Source organism: Epinephelus moara, chromosome 21, assembly GCF_006386435.1.
Source record: "Epinephelus moara isolate mb chromosome 21, YSFRI_EMoa_1.0, whole genome shotgun sequence".
Taxonomy (NCBI): domain Eukaryota; kingdom Metazoa; phylum Chordata; class Actinopteri; order Perciformes; family Serranidae; genus Epinephelus; species Epinephelus moara.
The window spans coordinates 33,128,132-33,139,494 of record NC_065526.1 but is presented as its reverse complement, the minus strand read 5'-3'; the positions used below and the strand labels follow the sequence as shown (position 1 = coordinate 33,139,494).

Here is an 11,363-nt window from a genome sequence, read left to right as displayed (position 1 = left end):
TATTTTACCTCCTTGTAAATATGAGTGAAGGGTAGTTCATTACTCAGAATAATGTAATGTGTGTCAGGAAAGGCAGGATTTAACCGCGAGAGATTAGTGATTCCTTGTCTAAAAACACGTTGGCTCAGAGAGGACTGTGTCCTCATGTGACAAACCTTACCTGCCCTAGGCAGTTGGCACAAAGCACTTGGAATCCCAAACTGTCTGACACAGATACTGAAGTCAGATGAGCGGTTCATTGCCATGTGAACTAGACTGATATACGAGCTAAACCAGTCACTAGAATCCAAAATTCTTTACCATTACTGAATGATAGATTGTATCAATGCAAACTTGTCATGTTTGTGTTCACAATTTATTTCTGCTGCCCCCAAGTGGCCACAAAATCAGTTATTGCAGAGTTAAAATTTTATATAAGAATTGGACTAATTGAAGTTGAGCAACTTCATAATTGTTCAGAATATTGGAGTCTTGATATTTTTATCTGAATTTGTAAACTTTAAAAATAAAACATGAAATATAAGTGTTGATATTCCATCAGTTGAAAGTAATTGATGTATTAAAGATGGGGATCCAAACCAAATGAATTCAGATTCTTAGAGTAAAGTGTTTAAGTTTTACAAATCAGTGGTATTAATGTCAAGTTAAAAGTAACGGGTACATTTCATAATTGAGTCTTCATTTGTCTTTTGCTCAATTCAAATTACTGTGAGTTGCCTCCATAGGTATGCAGCATTCTTTCTGTTTCATTCTGTTTAATTTACAGTCTGTTATGCTATTCTGTTAAGCACTTTCTGTAGAGTTCTTTACATTGACTTAACTGATTCCGAAATAATTTTATTAATCAAAAGGGACTCCAAGTCATGTTGGGGATTTGAAGGAATGCCAATGCTCTCAACAAAACATATACCTTAGACACTATAGGTGACATTAAGGCCTGAACTGTCTGGGTTTAAAGGTGATCCTAGTCCTTCCACCGAACCCTGTACACAAATTAAGTCATGTGGTTGTTAAATCCAATTTAAGCTGGCAGTGTTAAATGCAGCAGAAGAGAGGGGTGGGGTCGGCCTGACCTGTTGAACTGATGACACTCTATAATAAGAATATCTTGATTGGAACAAAGGCAGCAAATGAATGTTGCTGTAAACGTTGGATGTTTAGGTATTTGTTGCATTTATTTTGCATATTGTCTGTGTTTAGTGCTTTAGTCTTGTGAAAAGAACTCACTGGTTCACTTGCTTACTTTCTTCAGCTGTCCCTGTGTAAAACATCTACAGATATGTAGAGAGACGATTTTCAAAAGTTAAGACATTCCCTCTGTGCTTGTACCATTAAATTTTACACTTTATTGTATTCCAACAGAAAACATTCAAACTGTCTTGTCACAGGGGAGGGGAACACAACGGAACAGCTAACGCTAGAGAGAGAGCGACTAAAGGGATTATCATGCGTCAGTTCAAGAGAATATCTCTCCTCCCTTTGCCGGCCAGCATCAAAGGGAGCTCAATGTTTCTCCACAGGGAAACACGATTAGTTGCTGTCGGTGGTGGATGTTACAGTTTCCAACCAAGATGACTGCCTGTTCTACTTTCCAGAGGACAACTTCAGCATCAAGACTTCAAGAATTCAAACTACCCGTCTGGGTTCTGAAGCCGTGATTAAAAGATTTGACGGACAAGGCTTTTGGTGCAATCGTGGAGAGTCACATGGAAACGGGCAATGGCTTTTTAACAATTCGTAACTGATGGAAACTCATGGGCTTACCAAACTCTATTTATATGGAAATGCAACCTTGACAGACTCATTAAAGAGCAAAACTTGTGACTCTTCATTTTTACTGACTCTCTTTGGTCACCTCACCAATCCAGAGAAACTACCTCAGATCATGCATATGATCACACCTTTCTTGATGACATTGTCTTGTGGAGTTCGAGGGAATCCTCAACTCTATGATATCCTGAGAAGATTAATTTGATGATGACGAAGGATTGGGAGCATGTGTGATGATCTCAGGCCTCCTCTGTGAACTCTGGTGCCCCTTATCTCTTGGGAAGCCTGACTGAGACAGAAACAGATAGAGGTCAATAGCCTGTATTGGATCTTCTGTATGATAGCATGAGACAACATACTGCAGCAAGCCAGTGGACATCTAGGTTCTCCTAGAGTTGTCCTGGCACCCCACAAGAATTTAAAAAAGTGTGTGGGGGCAGGGGAGGGTTTAAATGGTGTTAATAACTGAAGAACAAGGTGACGGTTCAAAGGTTCGGGAGAATGGAGTTACTGGAGGCATGGGACTGGGTGAGATACCGTATAGGACTAGTACAGTGGCTATGGATACACCTGTCATGTCCATCACAAGTTTTGACAAAGATGGGGATGAGTGTGAGGAGTTGGGAGAGGACAATAATGAGGAGATTGAAGTTGATTATAGGCACAACTATTGGGAGGACGAGGACGAAGTCTATCAGGAGTTCGAGGAGTTGGACTTCGACTCCCTGCCGGATCACCCAGACACGCACAGCATTGCCTCGGACGATTCTTTCTATCCCCCAGACAATTCTGTTGTGCCTGACTTGTACCGCCCGCCGAGCCCTGACAGCCCTGAGCCCATTTCCTTCTTTAAAGCCTGCTGCAACAACAACGCCATCATTGTCAAGATTATGATCAGACAAGGAGTGACTGAAGAGGAAGTGAAAGAGACGGATCGAAACAGAAGAGTAGGTGTCTAGGCTCAACGTTTTTTAATGAAATCTTCTGGCTTTGTTTCACTGCTAACTTGAGCTAGCTGCTAGCATTTTCTTTCCTGCCTCCCTGATGTAAACCAAAAGTATCCCAATGTTTTTCCACTGGAAATCTAGGTTTGCTCACAAGGGTTATCATACTATAGATGGAAATACATTATGTCCCATGAGTATCAATCTTCAAGGACTGTACCAGTATTTATATAAGTTTTAGCTATCTAAATCATATAAACTCTGCAGAGTGTGAGGTTTTTAAATGTGTTTTACAATTTACAGGCAGCCATTGGTTTCCATTCATTTTTCCAATATCAGGTAAAGTGCAGATTGATTTTAATTGTCTGCACTGTGTCACTTTGAAACAGTAATATAAGTTTGATCAAAGTTTATGCAGACTTATGTTTACCATGATAAATTACACAACTCAAGCAAGTTTTGAGTCAGCCAGTTGATGGTCATACTGTATTGAAATGGATGGATATCAATGGCTGCTTCAAAGCTTCAAAGGTAGTAAAATTACATTTACAACATAGATCTTGAGAAGGGTATCATCAGGTGCATCAGATCCAGGGTCTGAAATTAACTTTTTTCAATACCTGCTCCTGTGGCAAACGTTTTTTCTTTTTGTCTGCCACTCAGAAATTTTATCCGCCACTTTTGAAATTTATCCAGTAAATGAAGAAATAACATTTGAATCACTTAGACATGATTTAATGTAAAGAATTATGTCACTCAATGTTCAACAGAATTACACAAAAAAATGTATATGAAAACACACAGTGTCCAACTACACCATAGCTTTCTGGGGAGCCCCATTTTCAAGGGTCAAAGGGTGCTGTGCACATGCACAGACATTCTTGATTGCTATCAAATCATTTTAAACCATACAGAGAATATTCAGCCTGGCCCATTGAAGAAACTTCACCATTGCAAAGTCTTTTTAACTGATTGTTGTTGGTTAGGATTCAGTTAACTTCAACTGAGAATCATAACAAATATGGTTATGTGACCTACAGCATTGATTCCATATAGCAATTATGAGCTACTTTTAAATATGTAGCTCTGTGCAATCATACACTAACCTAACTAAACGTGTGTTTTTTCATATCTGCCAAAGTGGCGGGTTGCATGACGGTGTCAGTTACTTGTACTCACTTCATATGCAACATTTTGTTCCTTAGAACTTCATCAGGTAAAATAATTACTACCTGATGAAGGTCAAGTGAACCAACCAGTGCACAGGGTTTTTTTTCTCACAGTAAAAATACATTCAAACATATGACACACAAGAGCATGGTCTGCAAAATATTCAGCAGTAATGCAACATACTTATGATCTGAAGAAAACAGGTTAAAATGTGTGAAGCCACTGGTATGGTCCTTTGAACTTTGATTATATATTGTGATAACATCGGTAGTAGCAGCATCCCACCTTCCATAGAGTTCATGTAAAGCTATTTGACTGATGTGTATGTGCAGGCTCAGCGTCAGTGCAACAGCATGGCCTGCAGTGTTGTTCATGATGTAAGACACCCACTGCCTCTTAAAAAAGGTGAGATTATGACACTTTACTTTAAAGCCTGGTTCAAAACAGTTCTGTAGAGGGAAATACTAACACCTGCGGTTCACTGTAGGGAGCTGCTGCAGCACCTAGGAATATCATATCATTTAAAATCATAATGACAGTATATAAGGCAGCTCTTGCTGTTTCACAGCATGCATATGATCTGTTATAAGTACATGTGCCTGCAATGTTGATTGGCCACTCAGCACCATTTTAGCCTTTTAAATTTTCGCCTTTGTAAGCTGTTAAGCATTAGGTCCACAGTTTACAAGTATCACTCAGAACACGAGATTTTGTGGCTGTGAGCTTAGTAAACAAAAATTGTAGTCTTAACAAACGTCAATTTATGGCACATATACTTCTACGATTCATCACTTTAAAGTCAATAACTAAGAGGTGTTGTGGTATGTAACACAAAGGTGCAGTGAAGGATAAAAAGCCTGCTCACCCTGTGTGAACTTGGCTGTTCCTCTCAGCAGCATTCGCATCAGGTTTTGCGGTCAGGCCAGCTGACCCCGGTGCAGCTCCTGAACACCAGCGAGCCACTGAGGGTCAAATCCTGAAGGAGGGTTCAGAGCAGTTGGTTAAGCCTCCGATGACAGATGGGGAGCGCAAACTGCACAGTGACAGTGTCAAGAAGCAGCTTGCCGTCTGGGCTCAGCCTCTAAAAGGCTCGCTAAGACATTGACCTGAGAACTTGGTAAGAGATACTGCATGCTTACAGAGCTGGAACAAACAGAGAAGGATTGTCCTGGAGTACTGTGACAGTAATGTCTTTCAGGAAACCTTGAAGGGTGTTGACACAGCATATGCTGCAATGAAAATGAGCAAGGGCTGACATTTGCTAATGGGATAATGAACTAAACAATAACTTTATCATTAATACGCTTTCTTTTTCCACCTGTTTCAGTAATAATACACGATTCTGTCCAATTCAACTGCCCTTTATAGTGTAATGCTGTCACTGTAGGTAACGTTTTATTGGCTCCGAGCACTGCTGAATGAATCTTCTCACTTTTTGCAGTGTGATCCAGCAAAAAAAAACCTTTCACGCAAAGGATTTAACTTTGACTGGGTGTCATCTTCAATATGTGTAACATTAGAACCAGGCTGGCAGCACTAACCTTATGTCTTGTAACACTGTTCACCTGCCAGCTTTAGCTCATGTTTTTTGTACAAATGCACATCATATCATTCATAACTTTCCTTTTTTTCAACTCTCCTGACTGCAAGAAAATTCATCTTTCTGCACCCTGACCAGTGATTTGAGTTGCTCTATGTTCACGACAGTCACATTCACAGGACATGATTGTAACACCGTCTGTGATGTTTTAAAGGTCTCCTGACATTACATGCAGCTCACATACTGTATGTAGTTAATGCCAAGTCATCTTGGTCACAATTATTTCAATTATTAAAACACATTCTTATTTGTCACCTTCAAGACACAACTTGGAAATACTCCCCTTGAATTCATGACATTGCTATTGTCTCATGTTCCCAATTATCCCCTTGGTCTGCGTTGAAATTAAGTTCTCGTCTTATCCCATAAATATTTAATTTAACCAGCTCTGTAGCTGTACCTTTTGATGTGCTTTATTACCACCCAGAAGTGGGTCGTGGGAAAGGCATAATTTATTACTTGTCATACCTCATTTGGGAAGATTGGCACTACAGTGGGAACTACAACAAAATGCTGCTAAATTGGTGGGATGAAAGAAAAATGTGGATCATGAAACTTTTCGTATCACAACTACAGACATTTATGAGTGTTTTTCTTATGGAGTCCAGAGGCAGAAGGGATATCTTTACTCAATCTGTCGTAAGCGTCCATTTGATTTTGCATCCATTTGATTTTGCCAGTCTAATTTAACTGTGACACACTGTGCTTACCATAGGCCCCAGTTACATCTCATGTTAACATGTGATCTGCATCTAAATAATGACATCTGACCTCCAGATGTGGTGTGGCTGATCTGATCACATTATGATTGCAATGTGTTCTGCTTGCATGTACACTTGGAATTAACATTTCTATTTTCTTATCCACGCTGTATATCCACATACAGACTGCATGTGAGACTGGGGTCAGAATTGAAGATGTACACCTTTTTTGTTTGAAATAGAGAGGTATGGTGAGAGGAGGGATAGGTCAGAATTTTTGAAGTGGGAATGTATGAGGTACTTATCTATAGTTAATGTATTATATACAGTAGATGGAGGTCGGTATGCCCCCCAGAAGCAGCAGGAGTGCTGACATGAAAGCTAAACAATGTACTGCTGTGGACGAAGGCAGCAGCAATTTGTATTTTAGCCACAAAAAAGATTCCACTACAACAACAACAGTTTGGGTATATTGAGAGTATTTTCACGACTTAACCCTTTTAAATGCCAAAGGTACACAGTGACACAAACAAAATAGCTAATTGAGGCAGCAGTAAACCAGCAGCTCCTGTGGTCAAAAATGGTAAATCACTGTTTTTCTCTGGGAGAGAAGAGAGCGATATAACAGCTTTATTTCAGATGTCTAACGGAGAGGTAAAAGTAAGTTTTGTTGCTGACCCCTCCACAGCAGTCCATTGCTTAGTTTCTATGTCGGACTCTGGTCTACCTCACTTGCCCGGGGGCGTGCCAGCTAATCTGTACTGTATGTAATACACTGACTATGGATAAGTATCATACAAACCAACTTCAAATAATCCAAATTATCCCTTTCAGCACAAATAAGTGGTTTAGATAATGTGGTTAAAGTGGTGGTTTGCCTATAAAATATGTGATTGGCTGTCTGACCGTTTTGGCCTTATTGGTCTTATTCTTTTCAGCAATATTAAAGTGAGGACACATCAACAATTAAGTTGGTGAGAAACTGTTGTCATAACTGTTCGGACACGTTTTCCAGATTTCCACCTCCAACATGGACTACAAAGTGTGCACCACTTCATCCAGTTCAGTTTGGGTTGTGTCCTAAGTGATGCCTGGGGACCTCAACATCACACAGACTAACTGCTCAATACACATTTATTTTTACTGTTCTTTATCTGTACTTGCTCCAGAGACTGCATACTGCAGTGTGGCTAACTTGCTGATCTTATGTCTTTCCTCACATTCTGTTAAACCACCAGCTAGGTAGTTTCTTCATGCTTTTTTAATTACCACTAAGGTTGGTAACAATATTAACCATCTCAAAAGCTTGAAAATGCAACCCCTGTCCACTTTGTTAATGTGTCTTTATGAGAATTTTATTTATTTTTTTAGCCCTAATCCAAACACTAACTCTGATTTAACAGCTTTTAAATAAGAGCAAACCAGCCAGTAGCAATTTGGACAATTAGGTTCTTGGCAAGCGAGAACTACAGTTGGAAACCATGTTTAGCCTGAGTTAAGAGTCTATTACAGACTCACTATCTGTCTGTTACACATTGGAAAACAGCCTTTTACTTTGCTCGTAGGCACTACGACTGATAAGCATTATTTCTTTTTATGAGAATCACTGCAGTGATTTTCTCCCGTGAGAAAATATGGCTTTAATTTTATAAATAAGCTTCCCTGTAGCCCCAAGAAACCATTTTAGTGTTTTCAGGAGCCAAAGAAATCACAGATAATGAGAGAAGAAGAAACTCAAGCACTTTTGTTTTTGTGTTTCAGTCTGGTCTGATTGTGGCGTGCTACCATGGCTACGTGGACGTGGTCATTGCCCTTTCTCATTGCCCGTATGTTGATGTTAACTGGCAGGACAACGAGGGCAACACCGCTCTCATCACTGCAGCACAAGCAGGTAAACACACCTTGGGCCATTAAAGGATTGTTATTGCTAGTACTTGTTAAAAAAGCCCTTCCCAGTCAGTCAGGATCCACCAACAGGTGTCTTGACTTACTAGACCTCTCTGTCAGACCGTAGGGGCGTGTACTGACTGTGCTTGATTGAGATTGGCCAAACTGTCCTGTTTTTAATTTAGTTAAAGAAATCATTTCAACATTTTGGGAAACACACATAGGCGTATTTGCTTTCTTGCTGAGAGCTGTGAAGAGATGCGAAGATTGAAAGCACTGTCATGTCTATAAGGTAATATGAAGCTACTACCAGCAACAGGCTAATTTAGCTTAGCACAAAGACTGGAAACACAGGGAAATGGCTAGCCTTACACTGTCAGAGGCAATGACAGTATATAAAGATGGATGACATGACAGCTCCCTAAAAGTGAAGCCAAAGCATCTAGACTGCACCCTAGCTGCATTCAAGATCATAACTCCACACCCTCTCTATATTAGCGGTGGGACACACTAAAAAATGACACAAGATAGGAACTATCTTAACTAAACAATCAAAGTATGTCAAATTAATTTTTTAACCAAGATGGTTTCTGTCCCTTTAGATCGTTGATGTATGTTCAAGTGTTCATTTTTCTGAGTTTGGTTTTTATTAGCTATTTGATACTAAGATCCCGTTTATACGACAACGATTTCACCCGAAAACGGTAAAATTAAGTTGCGTTTTGGCTAATCGTTTACACGACAGCTGTGTTTTAGGTGCCTGAAAACGCAACGTCTTGAAAACGGGTCCCAGAGTGCAATTTTTTTTGGAAACGGCACCGTCTCCTTTGTCATGTAAACTTGCAATATGCAGTTCCTTTGAAAATGGAGACTTTTTGCACATGCGCATTACGGTTCCAGTCAGTAGCAACTCCACCTCGTCATCCGTCCAGACAAATGTTCGTGTGGTTGCCCTTTTGTTTGTTTATACATCACCGCTCTGTAGAAGGAAGCGCGTGTGTACAGACGCGTGTTGTTTCATTGCGAAGTCACATCGCCAACTTCTGGCCTGGCATGTATACTACAGCGTTTTTGGTCATTTTTGCGGATCCGTGTACATGGCAAATGTTATCAAAACATTGAAACGAAAAATGAGAAACAATTCCGTTTTCAGCGGATTGTTTTCGTGTAAACATGGCCTAAAAAAAGAGTGTGCAATATCACGATTGACAGCTATGTGTGCTAATTGTTGTGATTGTGATCAATGGTGCTGATCACAGTTAGATCAGACGGGTTTATGAGTGAGAGTTTGATACCATGGCATCACTTCTTCACAGACTGACATCAAATGTCACCAACGCAAGATGGCTGTATCCATACTTTGACTTCATTTTAGTGCAGTGGAAGGAAATGTAGACGCATCATCCATCTTAATATACATTCACTGGTCAGATGGTACCAAATCTGCCCCCCAGTGCCTCTAAAGTTGCAAATTCACATGTTGCATCTCAGTTGTTCAAAAGTCATGTGTAAAAAAATTCAATTTATAGTTTTATGTTATGTACCAAACTTTTTCTTGGCCAGGCTAGCTGTTTACCCTTGACATGCATAGTTGCAGCCACATTCTGTTTGGAGCCTACACGACTCCCCCTACAAACCGTACCTATCACCAGTACAAGATAAACCCACCAAGGCAACGGTTATTTGAACCCTGCTAGTGTGACATTGTAGGCTAGTGCATAAATATGAGGCCAAAGAAGCAATAATCCCATCTACAACTTACCTTTTAAGTAACAAGAGGACCCTTACCCTTATTTTAACCTTGACCACCCCTCTTTTAACCAATTTATCATAACTTTCTCATTATGTCACAAAATGTATCTCATTCAAACATACTTTGCTCATTCTAACATGATAAGTTTATTTTTTATAACAGGATACTTCTACATACTTGAAGAAGAAAAGTACCCAGTAATGGCTTATGAAGGGTGATTGTGGCCTACCTTGGCTTGAAATTTCAGCAATGACTGGTTTATATGGTTTGATTAACTTTTATCCAAATGCTTGGGATGATAAATGGTGAAAGAATCATCCATCTAGAGAATCAGTCAATTAACCAACCAATCACTTATTTGTCACATGGAAATCATACAAGGCACAACTCCAGTGTAATGTGATCCTGTCAGCTCCTTTAACCTGTGCACTGTGGTTTAGTTAGTTCATCCAACTGATTTTTTGACACCACATTCACACATGATAATTACACAAAGTGCACTGAGCAATATGAAAGCAGCCCACAGCCATAACCTTATATATTAAAACACCCTGCCACATTGATCATTCATGGTATATTATTAATCAGCCATGCTATATGATTAATCAGTCATGTCATATGGTTGCTCAGGGCTACAGTGTCTAAAAGAATTGACTGGATCATTATTACAACAAACCAATCATGTTATAACAAGAAAACTTTCCAAGCGATACGCTGCAGTAAATATTACAGTCATTTGTCATTATTTGTTAAATTGCTACACTGATCAGTATTCAGTGAATTTTCTCTCCAATACAGAATCAAGCTTTTAAAGGCAGGCTATGTAACTTTTGAAAGAAATAGAACATTCTTCCTCTGCCAAATGAAAATCTTCATTTGCAATAGAATTCACTCTTGCTCAAGCCAACATACTGAGAGGTTTTACTGCTACAGCTGTATTTGGCTTTTGGTTGCTAATGTTCGCTAAGGTTGAATGTATAGCTGAATCTCTAGCCCCTTTTACACTGCCAGATTTTCCGCGAATCTTGGGCCGTTTTGCCGGCAAGCTGCGAGCGTTTAGACACAGAGGCGTATTGGCGAGTTGATCTGAGGTGCCCAATTTTCCCCCTCGTAGGGTAGTCATATAGGCGAAACCTTTTTGGTTTTAACCGAGGCGGCCTTCCGCAACGGGACGGTGGACTTGTGGGAGGAGCTGTTGATGATGCCACACGTGTGAGCCACTGGCGGTGGATGAACAGGAAACAGCTGATAGCAGGAATTAGTGAGCAGCTAGTGGCAAGAGGGAAATGCAAACCTGACACACTGTAAAGATGGGTCCATGTCATTGGTTACCCAGCCCATTGGTTCGACATCCCATTAGTCCGACTGTCTGCGGTGCTGAACGGCTCGCGGCGGGCGTATGGTGCACCGCGACCGGCTTGAGGCGGAGCAGGCTCACGGCTTATGTGTTTGTCACTTTCTTTTTCATTTTAACCCACACCATGATCTTTTCCTGACCCTAACCAAGTGGCTTTTGTGCCTAAACCTAACCAGACCTT

At 40.2% G+C, this 11,363-nt stretch overlaps 1 protein-coding gene across 1 annotated transcript in view; it reads left to right on the top strand.

Annotated features, from left to right (window-relative positions):
- Positions 1-1,427: 1,427 nt before the first annotated feature.
- The window catches only part of ankrd33bb (ankyrin repeat domain 33Bb), a 17,156-nt gene continuing 7,220 nt past the window's right edge, over positions 1,428-11,363 (top strand). Inside the window, exons 1-2 of the mRNA XM_050032813.1 lie at positions 1,428-2,717; positions 7,947-8,076. Of these exons, the coding sequence (XP_049888770.1) occupies positions 2,223-2,717; positions 7,947-8,076 (625 nt within the window). The 5' untranslated portion in view covers positions 1,428-2,222. The remainder of the gene's footprint in view (positions 2,718-7,946; positions 8,077-11,363) is intronic.